Source organism: Chionomys nivalis, chromosome 4 (genome assembly GCF_950005125.1).
Source record: "Chionomys nivalis chromosome 4, mChiNiv1.1, whole genome shotgun sequence".
NCBI classification, from domain to species: domain Eukaryota; kingdom Metazoa; phylum Chordata; class Mammalia; order Rodentia; family Cricetidae; genus Chionomys; species Chionomys nivalis.
Window position 1 is genome coordinate 97,320,521 of NC_080089.1, and position 20,740 is coordinate 97,341,260.

Sequence of the window (20,740 nt, forward strand, 5' to 3'; positions counted from 1 at the left end):
CTGAGCCATCTCTCCAGCTTCTTGAATAAGACTCTAAAGTGGACAGCTTTAACTAATCATGTTTTCTTTAGTTTTTGTTTGTTTGTTTGTATTTTGCTAAGGTGGAGTGAGTTATTTTGCAAGTAAGATGAGTTTATTTTTGTCCGTTACCATTTTGTAATTATGCCTGGGTAATAGTACTGCTTTTTCTTTCTTTCGTTGCTTTAACTTTTGATCTTACACCTAAAATATTGTTTCATAGTTGAGTATTGTAAGTGTCCTTGATTTTACAGCCATGAAGCTGATGACTGCTCTGGTGAATGTTGCCTTAAACCTCAGTATTCATCAGGATAATACACAGAGGCAGTATGAAGCTGAAAGAAATAAAATGATTGGGAAGAGAGCCAATGAAAGGCTGGAGTTACTACTTCAGAAACGTAAAGAGGTAAATTTTATAGTAGCTTGATCTTTTATGGTTTGTAAATGTTAAGAAAATATAATAGTTTCTTCTGTTCTTTGTAAAAAGAGTATTTTAAAGTTGACTATGGTGGCTTAAGTCTGTAGTCCTAAAACATGGGAAGGTAAGGCAGGAGGGTCAGTTCAAGACCAACCTTGGCTACATAGCAAGTTTGAGACTGACCTGTGATATGTGAGACCTGTGATGTGTGGATGGGAGGGTGGAAAATAAGTACCTATCTTTTATTTTTAACATTTAACTTCCGTTGAATTATTTAATCTTAAAGTTCTAAAAATAAAACTGAAATATTTATCAGTCACTAAGGAAACCATATGCAAGTTTATTGTAGTAAGATTATTAGAGTGTTAGGAAAGTCAGTTATCATGTTGTAGACTTAGAAAGTACACTAAATAATAAATCCCACTTGGGAGACAGCAAGTGTATATTTATAGAAAAAAGCTTCAGTCTGTGTTTTAGTTGATATATAGAGGATCCTTCTAAGTAAGATTGGTGTCTCTCCAGTCTTTCCCCTTTTCGGTACAAGGGAGTCCAATACAGGCGTTTTTTTAATAAGCAATTATTGTCTCTGAGTGCTTCTAGCCCATACTTTAGGTTTGAGAATTTAATTTTTGTAGAGATGGTAAAATGTTTTTAAGTTAGATATTTCATTTTATTTTTAGATATATTTATTTTTATTTTATGGGTATGAGTGCTGCCTGCACATATGTCTATATGCCACATACATAAAATGCTAACATAAACTCAGGGAATAAATTTTGGGTCCTCTGGAATGACACCCGGTGCTCTTAAAGACTAAGCTAAGCCATCTCTTTAGCCCAGTTGTCTTTTTTTTGGTGGGGGATAGGAACCCCCCAAATATGTTTGTTTGACATATTGGAAGTTAAATCTATTGTTTGTGTTATCAGTCTTTTAATAAAAAAAAGTTACATTTCCATAAGGCAGTTGCTTGTGTCCAAGCATAATGAGATTAACAAACAGTGAAAAGCAAAAATTTATAATGAAATTATTGCCTGTACCAAAACATCTTAAACTCTTTTCACTCATGACCATTTTCACCTTGTAACTTTTTACACTGTGGCAGTATATAGGTATATAAAATAAATATACAGTTTAAACACTCAGTATTGATTAATAAGCCATAAAGAAATTTGTTTAAAATTAATTATTTTGTTTACATTTTAATTTATCGTATATTAACAAAACAGATTTATACTAAGGAAATATGGATACTTATTTATTTTTACATGTGCTAAGTCTAGGAGTGTGGGAATGACTGAGTTAGAATGGTTTTTGTTGCAAAACTATGAGGGTCTAAGTTCAGAATCCCAGCACCCACATAAAAAAGCTGGACTTATCACTGTACTGTAATCCTAGCACTGAGGACCTACAGATGGGATGATTCCTGTGGCTTGTTGCTCATCTAGTCTAGCTAAATGTGTGACTCTGGATTAAATAAGAGACCCTGTCTGAACACACACACACACACACACACACACACACACACACACTGTCATGATTGAAGAATACACCATAACAAGGCTTCCACATATATGTACACAAATGATCACATATAACCACTTATTTCACACATACTCATGCATAAGCATGTACAAATACAAAAAGAATTAAATCTGGACTAAATGCTCAAAACTACAGAATATAGAGCATCTTCAGAGTCTTTTAGAGTCAGTCACTAAAATGCAGCTATACACAAGTACATAGTACAAATCAGCAGACATAATATTTGGGACTATTTCAGAAAAATGAGATATTCTGTCTTCATCTCAAGCCAAGATTCATGAAACCGGTGTTTGTTTGTTTGTTTGTTTTCAATATGGGGTATCCTCTATGTAGCTCTGGCTGTCCTGAAACTCACCATGTAGTTTATCCATGTAGGCTATCCTTGAATTCTTAGAGATCTGCCTTCCTCCATCTCCCAAGTGCTGTGATTAAAGGTGTGTGCCACTTTGCATAACTTCTTGAGACTTTTTTTTTTTTTTTTTTTTTTTGGTTTTTCGAGACAGGGTTTCTCTGTGGTTTTTGGAGCCTGTCCTGGAACTAGCTCTTGTAGACCAGGCTGGTCTCGAACTCACAGAGATCCGCCTGCCTCTGCCTCCCGAGTGCTGGGATTAAAGGCGTGCGCCATTGAGACATTTTTTTAAGAGGCCCAAATCTAAAGCTCAAAAGTTGATTTTTAAATTAAATATTCTAATTTATAATATTTTTAAGATATTTAAGATACAATATCTTTAGAGATACACTCATTTGATACATGCTGACTAATGACACTAGAGGACTATTTTTAAAGTATTTTACTTAATCATGCCATTAAGTGTGTATTTTTTTTCTTAATCCTGCCATTAAGTGTTTATAAGAGACATCAGTCATTATATGTACCATAAAAACACTGTTACTGTATTTGAGGCAGGATTCTTTGGCATTCTATAGCATGATGGCATGTGTCTTGAAAAATGAGATGGTTTATTTTAATAAGAAAGTTTTCAAACTTCTTACCCACAATGACCCACTTTATCTGATATGTTCCACCTTCTAACAGTCTGTTCAGAATTTGAATTTGTCAGTGGGTTAAACTGTTGCTTAAGTTAGAACCCTCACAATCTAACACAGTACCCTACAGTCATCTATACATCTCCTTTACTAAGATCTAAAGTGGCTGTCAGTTCAATCAAGTTGACAACCTAGATTAAATATTATAGGATGCTATCAGTCCAATACAGCATGCTGTTGCTGTCATGTTTTCTGAAGATATTGAGGGAAGGATTGACTAGTCTTCTCCTAGCCTCTGACTTTTTGTTTACGACAGCATAACTCCAGTCTATACATGATGGTCTTCTAGGTTATGTATCTGTCTCCAGATTTATTGTTTTCATAATGAGATGCATTATATGGAATTCAGGAACCACTCTACTATAATAAATCCCCATATTTAAAGAAAATCATGTTGGGGCTGGATATATGTTTTGCAGTTTAAAAATGCTTTCTGTTCTTGCAAAGAACCAGATTTAGGTCTTGCACCTACATAGTGGCTCACAGTCATCTGTAACTTCAGCTTCAGGCAAATCCAATATCTGTTCTTACCTCTTATGGCTCCTGCACATAGGTGGTTCATATGTGTGTAACAAACATATGAATACATTTTAAAGGGAATTTTAGTTGCTATGACCATGTTTCCTGATTAGTACTAAGTCTAATCTGAAAGCACTGAAGGTTAAGTCTACCTTAAAACATTTTTATTCTAACACATATCATACTTGAAAAATTGTAGAAGTAAAATAGAAACCGTGCTTTGTAAAGTAATGTTGTTTGGAAAGTATAGCCCCAGTGAATTAGTTTTTATGTTTTAAATGCATCATAAGTATATTTTCAAACTTGTCTCAAGTATAATAATTTGAATGATTTTTTTATATATTTTTATATAGATAATCTTGTGTGATGTTCTGAAAGATTTTAGATACTACAGTAGTTTGGAAGCAGTGAGCATTTCATAAAAGCTGTAATTTTAATATTGACCCTTTCCCAGAATGGCAATGTAAAGCATGATATCTCCTGTATTGTTGGACAGTAGCAGCTCACAATCACAAAGTCTTGATAACATGTACAGTATACTATGTTCTCAGCAGTTTTTGGATTGTATGTTGTCTGTTCTTGCATTCTGTCATATCCGCTAAACTATCTTATCTTATATTGATGTGAAACATTCAGTTTTATAAAACAGGCTTAATTTTAGGTGATTGCAATTATAGGCTAAAGCTACTATACCAAGCACATTTAAAATAGACTTGATTAACTTATCACATTCCATGTTCCATGTATGAATTAAAGGTTTAAAACTTGAATGTTTCTATTTATAATTGTCTTATTAGAACATACCTCATCTCATGTGTTAAGGAACATTAGTACTTCTTAGCTCTTTCCTATAAATCTTTTAACAGCATACAGCCAAGAGGCATTCTGAAAATATTTTACTGTTACATATAACCAAAGCATGCACATTATGTATATGCATAATAAAACAGTTATGTCACTCAGTCATTTTGCATGAAATTCCAGGAAAATAATAAGGGAATAAATATCATAATGGATGTCATTCCAGAGTATTTATGTTGCTTTTGAAGTAAATGAATTTAAACCTTAACTCTGACCACTAATGTTTCCTAAAATACGTACCTCTGCGATAGTATTGGGTTTTGTTGCTGGATTACGGCATTATTGGCTATAATTTATATTTTCTATTGTTCCTCATATTTCGGGAAGTTGGCATAGTTGAGTTATAGGCCACGTAGATAAGAGTAATATGATGCTTTTTGAAAGAGGAATAGCCATGTAAATCAAGGTGACCTCTTTTTTTTGTTGTTTTTGTTTTTGCTTTTCGAGACAGGGTTTCTCTGTAGCTTTGGAGCCTGTCCTGGAACTAGCTCTTGTAGACCAGGCTGGCCTGGAACTCACAAAGATCCACCTGCCTCTGCCTCCTGAGTGCTAGGATTAAAGGTGTGCACCACCACTGCCCGGTCATCAGGGTGACCTCTTAAGTAAGGACGGCAGAACTAAGCCAGAAACCTTGTTTGAAGAAAAGTGTAGACTTGTAGAATGATTCCAAAAATAGATTGTTCCATTGAAATACAAAGTTGACCGAAGTCCACCACTTCTTCCTTGTTCTTTTCTAGAACATATGTATGGAGGGAAGAGAGGTTCCAAAGCCAATGTGACAAAACTATAGAAAATCTACTGATAACTTTAGACATCAGTGGTGCAGCCAGGAAAAGGTTAATAACTACCTGGTCAGTGGTAGCATGGGTCTTTAATCCCAGCACTAGGATTAGAGACAGAGGCAGGCAGATCTCTGTACATTTGAGGTCAGTCAGTCTGCTCTATGAAGCAAGTTCCAGGAGAGCCTGGGCTGTAAAGGGAAACCTTGTTCTGGGGTAGAGGTGGAGGGAAGATAACAAAGGTCGGTAAGTACTCAGAACGAGGATAAATAGTAGTTTAAAATAATTGGAACTATTCACATTCCAAATAAGATGACCAGTATTTTAATTTTCTTTTTTATTCTTTTTGTTTCCATTTCAGCTTCAAGAAAACCAAGATGAAATTGAAAATATGATGAACTCTATTTTTAAGGGTATATTTGTTCATAGATACCGGTAAGGTATTTTAACCATTTAGAATTTTTTTAACCAAAATACTTGCTTATTTATAGCATAGTCTGTATAGCTCTAAAACTCTCATTACTTTTACTTTGTTTTCTTTCATGGAAAATAGCTTTGTCTACAAATACTGATTTAATATTTGGAGGAAATGTTGCTATCACTGCTGCTGAAGCACCCTTCCTAACTCAGAACATTTATTACGATTGGAGATATCCTGTCTGTTGAAGGGAGCTGCGGGCTGAGTTCCTGCCACCCAGCTCCCTGGGCCACCTGGCTAGCTCATGCCCCGAAATAACAACACACAAACTGTATTCTTTTAAACACTGCTTGGCCCATTATATCTAGCCTCTTCTCGGCTAACTCTAGCACCTGGACTAGCCCATTTCTAATAATGTGTGTAGCACCCCAAGGTGTGCTTACCGGGAAGATTCTAGCCTACATCCATCCTGGGTCGGAGCTTCATTGCATCTGCCCCGGGAAGCAGCTGCATGGCATCTGAGCTCACTTCCTCTTCCTCCCAGCATTCTGTTCTGTTTACTCCACCCACCTATGTTCTAACCTATGAGGGCCAAGCAGTTTCGTTATTATTTAACCAATGACCTTCCTCCATCACCCTGTCTACTTATATTCTCATTAATGCAAAAGGAATTAATGTGTACATAAAATTAATTGGCCTAGTAATACACTACTGAATGTCACCACATTAGAATTATTTAGTGTAGTTCTTTAACTGTCTTGTTTAGGAATAACTCTAATCCGTCACATACTTGCCACAATCTGTCAGCCACTAGGCTTTACATTTTCTGCTGTTCACTGCTGCAAAGAGAGACTTTTATGATTAAGGTTAAGAAAGTAATATTTGTATGTAGCTATAAATATTTAGATGGCAGCTTAACACTGTATCCATCTTGCAAAGCATTTTTAGCTTCCCCCTAGAACCTCTGACATTGCCTGGATTTTTGATCAGGTTTACAGTATCAGAAATAGATCCTCTTATGTGGAGCAGGCCTCAAATTCAGAAACTGGTTGGTTACCCATATATCGGTAATGCCTTTAGTGGTAATGTAATTTGTAGGATTCATAGCTGGTTTAGGCCATTGATTTTTCCCTTCATCACCTATCTCTTGCCTCTGATTCCTCTTTTGGATTCCCAGCTATGGTAGCCTTTATAGTACCTTCCAGGACTGTGAAAGCTATCTAGTAGGGAGAAAGCTTCCAGTTCAGTTCCAGCTTGACTTCTCCTTTTATTACAATAACTATACAGTGTCCCTCAAATAGGGTCTTAATTGTTGACTTAGTCCAGCCTTATCAAACATTGCTTTGACCCCTCAGTCCTGCCTCTCCAGCAACCGCTAGAGAGATACTTCACAGTTGACACTGAAAGTTTTGTTTAGTGACTATCTTTGTTTCTAGGTTGGAACTTCAACCCATGTAGAGTGCCTCCCATTAAACTCTCATTTATGTTTTTTAATTGGTTAACAGGTGATATATTTCCATCTGGCTTTTCTTTAATGTCCCCTTAATTTTGGTTAATCCTCCCCCATCTTATCTTTTGCATCCTCCCTGTTTAAGACTTTCTTCTCCCTGTATGCTCCTTACCACTTTCTCTTTACCTGTGTCCTTTCCCCACTCTCTTAAAACTCTTCCCCTCCTTCTCCAGTGTTCCCTTTTACTTTCTTGATATCAGAGGCACTACAGAGTTAAACACAGAAAATGCAAAAGTGTCAAAGCTAGACTATACCTCTAATAAACAAAATGGGGTGTTTGTGCTTTCGGGCCTGGGTTACCTACCACAATCGGTATATTTTTTTTCTGGTTATGTTCATTCATCACATATTTTATAATTAATGTACTGTAAATTCCGCTATGTACATGTACCATGTTATTGCTGTCTGTTCATCAATTGGTGGGCATCTCTGTCAATATTTTCTTTTTTAAATTAGAAACAGAAATACCTTATGACCTAACCATATCACTCCTTTGATATTTACCCAAAGAAGTTTATACTGTACTGGTGTATCTGCAATAGCTTTTAAAAAAAAACAAAAAAGAAACTTTTTATTGATTTGGGGGATAATGTTTTTTAACTTCTTACTTTTGCTCAGAATTTGTTTCTATTAATGCTGATTTTTGGCACATCCTTGTTTTTTTTTGTTGTTTGTTTGTTTTGTTTGTTTTTTGTTTTTTGAGACAGGGTTTCTCTGTGGTACATCCTTGTTTTGCTTTGCTTTTTTCTCTTTGTTTGTCTCTCAATTTCTGTTCTTTTTGTTTTAAGCCTGGTCTCGGTGTTCAGCCCAAGGTTACTGACTTATTTACAGTCCTCCTCCCTGGACCCCCAAAGGGTGAAATTACAGGGATGATCACCACACCCAGCTTTATTTTTGAATTTTTATTCACTCTTTAAATTATTTGAGATTTTTCTTATGTAATTGTTTATTGCTGTTAAGATTTCTTCTGTTGCTTTTCCTATATTTCTGTAGATGTTTTTAGTATAGTTTTTTTCATATTTAACTTTTTCGTTTTCTTTCTACTTCCTTCATTTTTTGATTGTTTGGAACAATATTGTATGTTTCATGTTTTTTACTTTCTAAAGTTTATGATGCCAATTTGTGACAATTTGTGATACATGCTATGAGTTCACTGGGTGTTTCTTGTTTTCAGTTTTCTCATACTTGTTTTATGACTTTACCATATGTTTTATTGGACTGCTAAAGGGATAAGAATATACGTTGGGTAATTGCTTGTGAAATGTTTTACGAATGTTTGGCCTCTCTGGCTTGTATTATTTCTTGCTTAAAGGGAGCTATGTAATGTTTCCTTTGAACATTAAGGTCCTCAGCTATTACTATATTAATGCCTATTTTGTCTTTAATTATTATAATAATGTTTGTTTTAAATGTAATTACTTATAGTAGTGGTGGTTATATAGACATTTATAAATTATTTTGCCTTACTGAAGTGGTCCCTTTATTATTAGGAAATTAACATCTTTCTCTTTATAATTTTGAACTCATCATCTGTCTCCTGATCAAAGTATAGCTACTATTGTTTTCTTGTAGTTTCTGTTGTCATGGTATGTTGCTTTCTTTCTTTACCTTCAGTTTCGTGATGTTACTGTTACAGGGCTTGTTTTTTTATAGTCATTATACTTTGAGGGGTTACTTTTGTGTTGTTTAATATATTCAGCCAGTTTTGTCTTCCACTTAGAAAGTTAAATCCATTTACACTTAAGGTTTTGGTAAGACATTTTCCTGTCTTGTTGTGTTCGTCTTTTTCTCTTTTGTATGTTCTTGGTTCATTTTTTTTTTCTGTCTTCTGATACTATTTTCTTTTCTTTTCCTATTTCAGCTCTACTCTAAACTTTTTAGGTTCATATGTTTTCATAGTAGTAATTATATCTTTATCTCCGGTGTTACTGTTCACATCAGTATTTAGTTTTATAGCTAGTCTGGTAGAGATAGGTTTCTGTAATATTTGCTTATCTTTGAAAGCTTTTATCTATCTCTTATTTCTAAATGATATCTTTACTAAGTGTATTTGTGTTGATTGGCAGCTGCTTGCTTACTTTACTGGTTGTTGGGAATTTTGAATTTATCATTTCATTCTTTCATTACATGTGATCTTTCTGAGAGATTCTTATCCACTAATGAATCTTGTACAAGCCACGTGATGATTTTTCTCTTGATACTTTTAGAGATTTTTTGTTTAGGATTTATTTTTATTTATGTGTATGAGTATGGTACCGACATAGGCCAGGAGAGGGTTTTTGCATTCCCTCGACCAGAGTTACCAGGCAGTTGTGAGCCACCTAGTGTGACTGCTGGAAATCAGACTCAGGTCGTCTAAAAGAGCGGTACGTGCTCTAAACAACTGAGCTGTCTATTCGGCCTCCAGAAGTTTTCTTTTTCTTGTTATCTTTACAGTTGGAATATAATATATCTCTATCAAGTTCTTTTTTTTTTTTTAGCAGTTATATTAGGAGCCATTCTGCTACTCGGTATATATATCTGTACGGTTCCATGATTTGGAACATTTACAGTAATTATTTTATTCAATAGGTAGTATCTCTCTTTTTCATTTATGCTTTTGGAATGTTCATAATGTCTTATAAGATTTATTTTTTTCTTAGCTTTTCATTTTATATTAACATACATTTTACATATGATTGAAGTCCCTGCATGTACTGCCTAAGTTGACTTTTCCTCTGCAACCATCACTTCTCTCCCTTCCTCCCTCCCACACTATAGAGCCCTCCCCATTCCACAGCTTTTATTTATTTCTACATTCAGCTCAACTATTTTTTTAACCTCCCACAAGTACAGTTCTTTTTTGTTTGGTTTCTTTTACTTAACATAATACACTCTGGTTCCATTCATTTCTTGCAATTGAGTTACATTATGATTGTATGCTATATTTTCTGTCAATTTTAATGGAGATTTCATGTAAGCCAGTTGCTTGTTTTAACTATTGCGTGTCCTGCCACAGTACACATGGATGTGTCTGTCTCTCTGCTTTCCTTAAAACAAAACAAAATAAGCACACACACAGTAGTGCTGCCGGATCTTATGGTAGATCTATTTTCGGTCTTTGAGAATAACTGGATCATATGGTAGAATTACTTTTAGTGTGAGGGAACATCCATACTATATTCACTGTTAGCTGTGTGTTAATTTACACCCTCATATATGAGTTTTTTCTTTTTCTACATCATTGCCAGCATTTTTATATGGACATATTTTTATAATAGATAATTTTTTCAGGCTGAGATTGTATCTTGTAGAATATTTCTAGTTGCTTGATAAGAAAGTTTGTCAGCCTCTTGAATTGTTTCTTTTGAGAAGTTTATTTGATATAATCCTATTTATCAGTTTTGCTTTTATGTCCTGTGATTTGGGCAGTTGCACAGGGTGTCTTATCCCAAAAAACCATTATCTTTACTAATTTCTTCAGGTGTTTCTCCTATTTCTTGTAGTCGTTTTGAAGCTTCTGACTTTAGTTACTTTTAGAAGAATGGGGTCTTTTATTTAGTGTTTTGTAACTTTTCCAGCTTTCCTCATTGATAAGAGTATCTACTGGTATCTCAGTGGCCTTGACAGCATTAATTCTGGGGTTCTAATGGCACCTGGTATTTAGTTTTCATAGGTAGATTGGATTTGCTAGTGACACTGATTTTGTAATGGTACCCATTTTCAAAGGTCACATGGAACAAGGTTGTTCTGATGAGCCTGCTCAGGCAAGGCACCTCTGGACTAGCAGTACATCTATGGAGTCTATTACGCTCTCAGGAGTGCATGAGCTTGGGGTTTACCAGTGTTCTTGTTTAGGAGTAGTGGTGCCCAGGGTGCCCATCATTATCTGTGGGTATAGCTGGTGACTTTTGAGTCTTCCTAGACTTTTAATCTATCAGAGTAGACTACCTGAATGCTTCTCAGGATATCACTGTGCCTAACTTTTGAGAACCTGCCCACTTAACTTTTTGTGTTCTGTGGAGGGTGAATAGGACCTGATGGTTATTTTATCGGGACTTCAGAAGATGCTGCTGCTTAAGAAAGGCTGTCCAAGTTTCTTTCCTCAGACATGGAAGGTTCATCTTTAAAAAATTGGACCGATAACCTCAAGATGGTGATATGTAACAGGATTCTACACAAAGGGCATAATGAAAGTCAGGCTCTTTGTGGGGCAGTACAGTAGCATAGTAACTCCGAAGCTCCCCAGGCTTGGCTCAAGGAGCTCGATGACTACAAACTTCCATTAACAAATGCTAGAGTGAGTAGCAATCTAACCTTTCTGGGCCTAGTGGCACAATTATGATTTAAGAACTAATTAGGGGCATTGGAGCACCGGACTGAGCTCCCAAGGTCCAAATGAGGAGCAGAAGGAGGGAGAACATGAGCAAGGAAGTCAGGACCGCAAGGAGTGCACCCACCCACTGAGACAGAGGGGCTGATCTATTGGGAGCTCACCAAGGCCAGCTGGACTGGGAATGAAAAGCATGGGATAAAACCGGACTCACTGAACATGGCGGACAATGAGGGCTGATGAGAAGCCAAGGACAGTGACACTGGGTTTTGATCCTACTGCACTGGCTGTGTGGGAGCCTAGCCTGTTTGGATGCTCATCTTCCTAGACCTGGATGGAGGGGGGAAGACCTTGGACTGTCCACAGGGCAGGGAACCCTGACTGCTCTTCGGATTGGAGAGGGAGGGGGAGAAGGGAGGGGGGAGAGGGAGAGGAGAAAGGAGTGGGGGGGAAGAATGGGGGAGGGGGAGGGAAATGGGAGGTGGGGAGGAGGTGGAAATTTTTTTCAATTAAAAAAAATATATATAAAGAAAAAAAAGAACTAATTAGGGCTGAGCGGTGGTGATGCACACCTTTAATCCCAGCACTCAGGAGGAAGAGGCAAGTGGATCTCTGTGAGTTCAAGGCCAGTCTGGTCTAAAAGAGCTAGTTCCAAGACAGACTCCAAAACTACAGAGAAAAAAGAACTAACTAGAAAGGCTTAATAGAGCAGTGGGTTCTGATTGCTTAGTTCACTTCTTGGCACTGTCCCTTCTGCACTCTAGCATTCCGCCTCAAGAAATGTAATGAAGTAACTTTTATTCTCTTGAATAAAAGAACTATCATATTTATCACATCTGATTTTTCCCGTCTTGTACTGGTTATAATTTCAAGACAATGTTGATAAAGGGTTAAGTAGAAAATTTTTGCCTTTCTGCCTTGTTCCCTATATAAATATTATTTTCTGTACATATCAAAAATATAGTCAGGCAGGTACATTTAGACTAAGATTATAAATACTGCCAAAAATTTTGAGAAAAAGGAACTCATAACATTATTGATGAGAATGTAAATTAGTGTGGCTTATAAAAAACAGTGTGCAGGTTCCACAATCAATTCAATTATTATTATTATTGTCCAGACTGTGTTAGCACTCACAGAGATCCTCCTGCCTATACATCTTCCTTATTGCTGGGAATGAAGGCATGGGCCACCTCAGCCACTGAGAATATTTTCCTTAAATAAATGTTTTGCTCAAGTCCACCTCCTCTTAGATCCATTCCATACCTTCCTACTTCTCTTTTCTTTCTTTCTTTCTTTCTTTCTTTCTTTCTTTCTTTCTTTCTTTCTTTCTTTCTTTTTTTTTTTTTTTTGGTTTTTCGAGACAGGGTTTCTCTGTGGTTTTGGAGCCTGTCCTGGAACTAGCTCTTGTAGACCAGGCTGGTCTCGAACTCACAGAGATCCGCCTGCCTCTGCCTCCCAAGTGCTGGGATTAAAGGCGTGCACCACCACCGCCCGGCTTCTACTTCTCTTTTCAAAAAGTAATTTACTCAGTCCAGTTTGTGCTGCCAATAAAGCCATCCACTGGAGTGTTGTCTACCTGCCAGGGACCACATCCTTAATGAAAACAGTCTCCTTTCCCCAGGAGCCAGCAACTGTCAATAGTTATTGCCTAGGGCTGGCATCTTGGCTGCATACTTGATGTGTCTGATGTAGTTTCTCCTGCAGTCAACCATAGCTGCTGTGAGTTAATGGTTGCAGCTTGCTGTTAGGCCCAGAAGACACCAGTTGTGCCCTTTCTTCATGGATCTTTGACTTTTAAAATCTTGCTGCCTTTCATTTTCATGAAGATCCCAGAGATTTCGAGTGAGAGGATATGATATAAATATCCCATTTATGGCTGAGCCTACATGGTTTCTCTTTTTCGTTGATGTGTTGTGTTGTTTTGTTTTGTTTTTCAAGACAGGGTTTCACTGTGTAGCTTTGGAGCTTGACCTGGAACTTGCTCTGTAGACCAGGCTGGCCTCAAACTCCCAGAAATCTGCCTGCCTCTGCCTCCCGAGTGCTGGGATTAAAGGCCTCTCTGCAACTTCTGCCCAGGTCTCTTCATTTTATGCAGTCCAGAACCCAAGTACAGGGAATGGTGCTGCTCTCTGTTAGGGTGAATCTTCCCAAAGTAGTTAATCTAATCAAAGTAATCCTTTACACATATGCTGAAAGTCAAATTAGCAAGCTACAGAAAGACAAGTACTGTGCTCATATTTAGAATTGATTTAAGTATCAATGTCATAAAAGTAGAGGAAATATTTATTATTACCAGGTGGTCAGAGTAGCAAAGAGTTAAAGGTGGAGAACAGACTGTATTCTATGGTATAGTTTAAAAGAATGACTAGGTCTTGGTATTCTGTTGCATAGTGGAATGAGTGTAATTAACAGTAGTATGCTTGAAAATATCCATCCACCCCCCCCAGAGAGTCAGTCAGCCTGTCTTCCTTCCTTCCTTCCTTCCTTCCTTCCTTCCTTCCTTCCTTCCTTCCTTCCTTCCTTCCTTCCTTTCTTTTTCACTGTTTTATTATAAAGGGTATGACAGAGGACCCACAAGAATCGGGGCATAAGGGGAGGTGGGCAGGAAGATAGGGATGTGAAAGATAGGGATGAGGAAAGTCTTTTGACCTAAGTAAAGACAGATCTGAGAATGCCTAAAACAGACGTTAGCCAGGCTTAGTTTCAAATATTTATTGTAGGAAGTTCAAGGCCCTCCTCCCTACATCCAGGCCTAGGAAGCTGTGCATCCAAATAGACTAGAGTTCCAAAAAGCCAGTACATGCAGTAGAAACAAGTCCCAGTGCCTTGGACTTCCCACAGGGCAGGGTTCCCTACCCTCTCTTAAGCAGGGGGGGGGGAGTGGGAGAGCGGGAGGGGAATGGGGGAGGGGAGGAAGTGTACATTTTTGAATGGAAAAATAAAATAAAAAATATTTATTGTAAAGAAGAGAAATTGTGGTTTATGGAACCTGCCTATGGAGATAATTGTGATATCAATCCGCAGCCTTCCAATCTAGTACAATGTGCAAGGACTCTTATAAGACATGTATTTCTTAAATAACTCAGGCTGGCCTTAAGTTAGTAATATTCCTGCATCAACCTTCAAATAAGCTAGAATTACAGGTGTGTACCACTGTGCCTAGCCTTAATGTTATTACAAGTAAGGAATAAGTATTTAAGGTAATGGGTATGTCAGTTACCCTGATATAATTATAATAATTACTATACATAATGAAAATTATGTCAAACAGGTAAATACTCATTATATCAATCAAAATAAATCTACAAACGAAAAGATTGGCTAGTATATGAGTCTTTGGCTTCAATACATAGTCCTTCATATAGTAAACAAACAGAAAAAAACTTTGTATTCTACCTTAGTGTTTGGACCCTTGTACTGATAATTTCAGTTGTATATTCTCTTTTCTTGCAGGCTAGCCAAACCTATGGTCTTTTTTTTTGTTTTGTGTTTTATAGGTTTTATTCTTATTTACAGATCTCTTGTATGCATATTAATATGCATGTAGTATCTGGATTCCAATCATATCTGCATCTTCTAGATCACAGCTGATGGTATTCTTGCATTCCATGACTACAGCCACGCTGTGTTCAAATGTTTGAAGGAATTGTTTTATATCAAAATGTCACTGACTTCAATTTTTTAATCCCAAATTAGTCAAGTTTGTTTTTCATGGCTCAGATGGGAAGTAGAATTTCTTTTTACTTGGCTCTGTCATTTCCAATTTTGTCTTTTGATGTGGAATCTAGATGAGAGTTTTTGGTTTTTGTAGTCCTTTGAAAGGATAGATCCACTGTCTCTGATTTGTCTGTTACAACCAAAGGAGTTTGTTTGTTGTCTGTTTTCTTGAAGCGTTTGTAGTTAATTTACTTTTTAGTTTGGCTGCCTTTTAGACTTTTGTATATTTCTTTTTTTACCAATAGGTTTGTTTTTCTATTACGATACGATTTATTATCATTTTCTTCTTGCTTTTTTTCTCATCAATGGTCTGTAGGATATTGTACATGTTTGTAACTTCTTAAACATATGAACTTTGTCATAGTAATCGTTTTGATGTTCTGCATTGTCTTATATTATATATGATTTCTTTTTGTTTGGATTGAGTTGTGGGGTTTTTCCCTTTTTTTCAGTAATTTTCTTCTTTTCATGCCTCATTTTTATCTAATTTTTGTTTCATGACAATTATTGTTTTTTGCTTACCTATGCTGGATACTTTTATATTCTTTCATATATTCTCTTTATGGAAATCAGTTATTAAATTTTTAAGGTTTGCCAAGAATAATAGTAGAATTAAGTCTGTGACTAATTTCCCCCCAGTGTTCAAGTAATACTGTGTATAATTTGTTGGATCACCCAAACCCAAAGTATTCCTAGCTCTGTGTTAGCACCAAGAATTATTCTCTTTGGTCGTCTATTCTTTATCTAAGAGTGGTTTTCACGTGTATAGACCTTTAGTTTCAGCTCACAGTGCTTGCTACCTAGAAGTATAAATATGGGCTACTATCAAAGTATCTTCACTTGCCTTGAGATTATTGGTTATTTGAATAGAAATCTAATATCGTTTTTTTTCACATTCTGAAGTAAAAAAAAAAATAGATGTCCATTTTGACCCTGTCATATTTGCCTATTTTCTTTTTGAGGTTTGTTTTTTTGTTTTTGAGGCAGAACCTTGCTTAGAAGCCTCATCTGCCTTGGAACTCAACCCAGAATGACATTTGATCTTTCTGTCTCAGCCTCTATAATTAAAATAATTAATTGCTATAATTAAAGGAGTACACCATTATGTCTGTGTTTCTTAATGGACTCTTCAGACAAAATCACATAGATTTTCTGAATGTTGTCACTTTTTTTTTTTACAAATGTATAATGCAACAAAAATGTAACATAATTTCACTTTTATGAACCTATTGCTTTTTTTTCCTGGAAATTTACCACAGAGATAGGAAAACATTCTACTACATAGCTACATCAGTAGTCCTAAATATGACATTAGAGTGTATTTAAAATAATTGGTATGCATTATGTAATAAAAGTTAAACTTCCTTATGAAAGAGGTTTTGAGTTTTTGGGGTATATACAGTGCCTTCTCTCAGAAGCTTCTGTTAACCCCTGTTAGGATTTTGCACACTGTAATGTCTTTTAACCACATTAAGCCTTCTTTCTACTTTAAATTTTTTTTTTTTTTTTTTTTTTTTTTTGGTTTTTTCGAGACAGGGTTTCTCTGTGGCTTTGGAGCCTGTCCTGGAACTAGCTCTGTAGACCAGGCTGGTCTCGAACTCACAGAGATCCGCCTGCCTCTGCCTCCCAAGTGCTGGGATTAAAGGCGTGCGCCACCATCGCCCGGCGATTTTAAATTTTATTTAAAAGTCTGTTAGTCATCTTCTGTAGTCTAAATTTCTTATTCATGGTATAATAAAAGACAATAAGGTGATCTTTGTTTCAGCAACCTGATTAGATTTTTATTTCACTTGATTTCTTTTTATCACATAAACACACACAACTTCTACTGTCACGTTATTTTAGAACAATAAAATTTGAGCAAAATTTTACAAATAATTATTTGAGATAGGAATTCATTTTTATTCTGCAGTTAATATTGTAGACCTTTTTGTCATAAAGAATTATTCATTTTAGATCTCTTGAGATTTTGTCTATGTGAGCCCTACTGATATCTACTGGTACCTCCACTTTTTAGTTAAGATTTTCCTCAAATTTTGATTTGCAGTCATTTGAATTTCATCTAATTACTGGAAAAACTGTTACCAAAATACTGCAAGAAATATTTTGTTAAAGTCAGCTAGAGTTCATTTTCATTTTATTGTAAGTAGAAAATAATTAAATTCCCATTTGTCAAAAAGTAATCCAAAATGCAGATATTTAAGCCTCATTTGTTAATGAGTGTTAAAAACTCAGATTGTCAATACGGTTAGTTAATTAGGTGAGTTTTTCTCCATAGTCATTTTACACCTTAAAATAAAGGTAAACACAAAAGATTAATATCTGTTGATTAGACGAGAATTATCCTTTTGTATGAGTTTTTCGTTGTTTAATTTTTCAAGTAGAGTTTATTCTGAGTTCACTTTAGCTATTTATTTTAAGGCCTCAGTGCCAAAAATTCTATAAAAATTTGTATTGTCTTACAATTTTTGTTAATATTTTTTCTTCATGACTTAACTTTTATGCTCTAGTTTAATATTTGCTCTGTTGCTGTCGTATCTGGAGCTATCCTCTACTCTGAATGGCATGGATATTTTAGGTAGATTGTGCAAAGTAACTTTAGTATGAAAACTAAGGACTCTGGAAAATATCTTTATATCGAGTTGTAATCAACAGAATAGTTAGAAACAACTGTTGCACCATTTATACCCTACCTTCTAAAGTACAGTATTAGTTCCTAGGGGACAGGAAAGTGATGTCTATTAGTAGGATCCTTTCTGTGCTAGATAGTTTGTCAACTTGACAGAAGTTTAGAGTCATTTGGGAACAGAAATCTTAATTGAGAAATGCCTCTGAAGAGAACCTCATAGGGCATTTTCTTGTTAGATGATTGATGTAGGCAAGCCAGACCCACAGGGGACTCTGTCACCCCTTGGTGGTCCTGAGTTACATAAGAAAACAGGCAGAGCAGACATTAAGCCACATTTTTTTTTCATGGCCTCTTTATCAGGTCCTGCCCTGATTTCCTTGGACTGCTATGAACTATAAGGTAAAATAAGCCCTTTCCTCCACGAGTTGCTATTGGTCAGTGCTTTATCACATCAGTATATTAGAGTACCACTGATGATACTATCATGGGAGTCACCAAAAAAATGTAGGTGTCGATGCATTTGAACTTTGTCTACTGAAAAGAATTGTAGAAGGACCGCCCGCTTGTTCTTCTAGGCCACACAGCTTGCTTGGCCCATTAGCTCTAGTTTCTTATTTGCTAATTCTTACATCTTAATTTAACCCATTTCTATTAATCTGTGTATTGCCACGTGGCAGTGGCTTATCGGGTGAAATTCCTAGCATCTGTATCCGGCAGATCCATGGCATCTCTTGAACTCTGCCTCCCTTCTCCCAGCATGCCATTTAGTTTTCCCCACCTACTTAAGTTCTGCTCTTTCAACTGGCCAAGGCAGTTTCTTTGTTCATTAACCAATGAAAGGAACACATAGACAGAAGGACCTCCCACACCATGTCCCCTTTTCTATTTAAACAAAAAGGAAGGTTTTAACTTTACCATGGTAAAATTACATAGGTATCAAGCAAGAATTATAGTTACAATATTTCTGTTTACTTTATTTTTTATCATAACTAAGAAAAACTATATTATCTACTCTTTAACTCCATCAAAGACTCCAGAAGAATATAATATTACTTAAGTAAAAAATGAAATGCATTGTAAGCAGCTTTCAAAACTCTAGAAATGACATGGACATCTTGCTGCCTGGTCAGTCTTGCAAAGTTTTCTGTACCTTTGGGGCATCCATCTTTGGCCTTCGGGCCCATAGTATCCAGCAGACTTTTTCACGAAGGAGGAGACTTTAAAGACAGTTCAGTCACTTTCTTCTGTATCCTGCAGAATGTCTCACATTGTTTTTCATGAATCAGGAACCCCAAACGATCGTCTCACCTTTAGGCAACTTCAGCTGTCATTTTTCTGCGGGTACTGCATGTCCAGTTCAGCAGTTCAGGCAAGAGCAGTTTCTTGCCCAAATGGCTAAGGAGCCTCTTCAATACCCAACTTCTTCTCAAAGTAATTGGTGCTTCTAGGAGATGTGTCTCACTGTTAGGAAAAGTCCTAAGTTCTTAAAACATTTTAAATGTCATATTCTATAGTCTTTGAAATATAAGAATGCCTATCCATCTGAAGTATATCTATGCACATCTAGAAAATCTTACTAACGACTACAAAGCTTGATTATTATAGATGATTATCTATTAACCTGTATTTCTTAATTATATGTTAGATTTTTAAATGGGCTACACAGTCACTATACCTTAATCAAGATCAGAAATACATATAACAAAATTGACCTTAAATTTGTATCAATAAACCAAGATCCATATCAATGCAAATCTCTATGGCATATCCCCCTTTAAATGTTATAAACAATATTTGGGAATATGGGTGTAGTTTTTTCCATACTGCTTTCTGCTGATTGCTGTGGACAATATGGCAGTGCCTACTTGCCCCACCAATTCCAGCATAGCAGAGCTGCTTGTGCCTCTCATTCACACACACCACCCCACTTCCAAGGACACAACCCGTCCAAGTTGCCATCAAGGAAACCACAGCAATCTGCTCACAAATCCCATCCAAGTACTTGGTTTCACAAAATAGCCATAGGTCTCGCTAGCAGCATATCCCAGAAAGCCCACATTTTAAAATGGTACAGCTTTTTTTCTGCTGCTGCTGCTGCTGCTGCTGAGTCAGGAAAATCTTTCCTAAAGGAGCTGTGGCATGCCACCATCAAACAGCAAAAAGCTGTGTTAAACTCTGTATTTATTTTTTAAATTCCTTTTCAATCTTTCTCAGGTTTTACATGGATTTAACTAGCACACATTGGAGGGCCCGCTTGTATGTCCCGGCCTCTCGGCTAGCTTAGCCCCAAAATAACCACACAGAAGCTGTATTAATTAAATCACTGCTTGGCCCATTAGCTCTAGTTTCTTATTGGCTAATTCTTACATCTTAATTTAACCCAATTCTATTAATCTGTGTATCACCACATGGCAGTGGCTTACCGGGTAAAATTCCCAGCGTCTATCTGGCGGATCTTGAACTCTGCCTCCTTTTTCCCAGCATGCCACTTAGTTTTCCCCGCCTACCTAAGTTCTGCTCTATCAACAGGCCAAGGCAATGTCTTTATTCATTAACTAATGAAAGCAACACATAGACAAAAGGAGCTCCCACACCAAAGAACTGATACTTAGACCCAACACCTAGACGGCTAGTTATTATTTGATGACTATAACCCTTAAATATCAATTAAAATATCAAATCTTTCTAAACTCAGTCATTGTAAAGCAGCTATTACTGTGTCATAGTCTTTATTGTTAGGAATTAGGAAGTGACCTAGCTAGCTGGTTCTGGTTACTAGATTGGACATACATAACAATATCGTAACTATGCATTTCACAAAACTAGAAGACATTATTTTGCGATAGCTGTAGTGCTTTATTCTTCTGAGAATGAAGCAACAGTATACCTGGTAAGAACCTTTCATGAAAATCTAAAGAAGTCTTTCACTTTTAACAAATAAAAGGAAAACAGGGGAGGAAAGAGGAA

The 20,740-nt window shown here is 36.4% G+C and overlaps 1 protein-coding gene across 1 annotated transcript in view; it reads left to right on the forward strand.

Moving 5' to 3' along the window:
* Stag1 (STAG1 cohesin complex component) overlaps window positions 1-20,740 on the forward strand; it is a 327,633-nt gene that overhangs the window by 192,592 nt on the left and 114,301 nt on the right. The window contains exons 8-9 of the mRNA XM_057766709.1: window positions 273-424; window positions 5,546-5,619. Of these exons, the coding sequence (XP_057622692.1) occupies window positions 273-424; window positions 5,546-5,619 (226 nt within the window). The remainder of the gene's footprint in view (window positions 1-272; window positions 425-5,545; window positions 5,620-20,740) is intronic.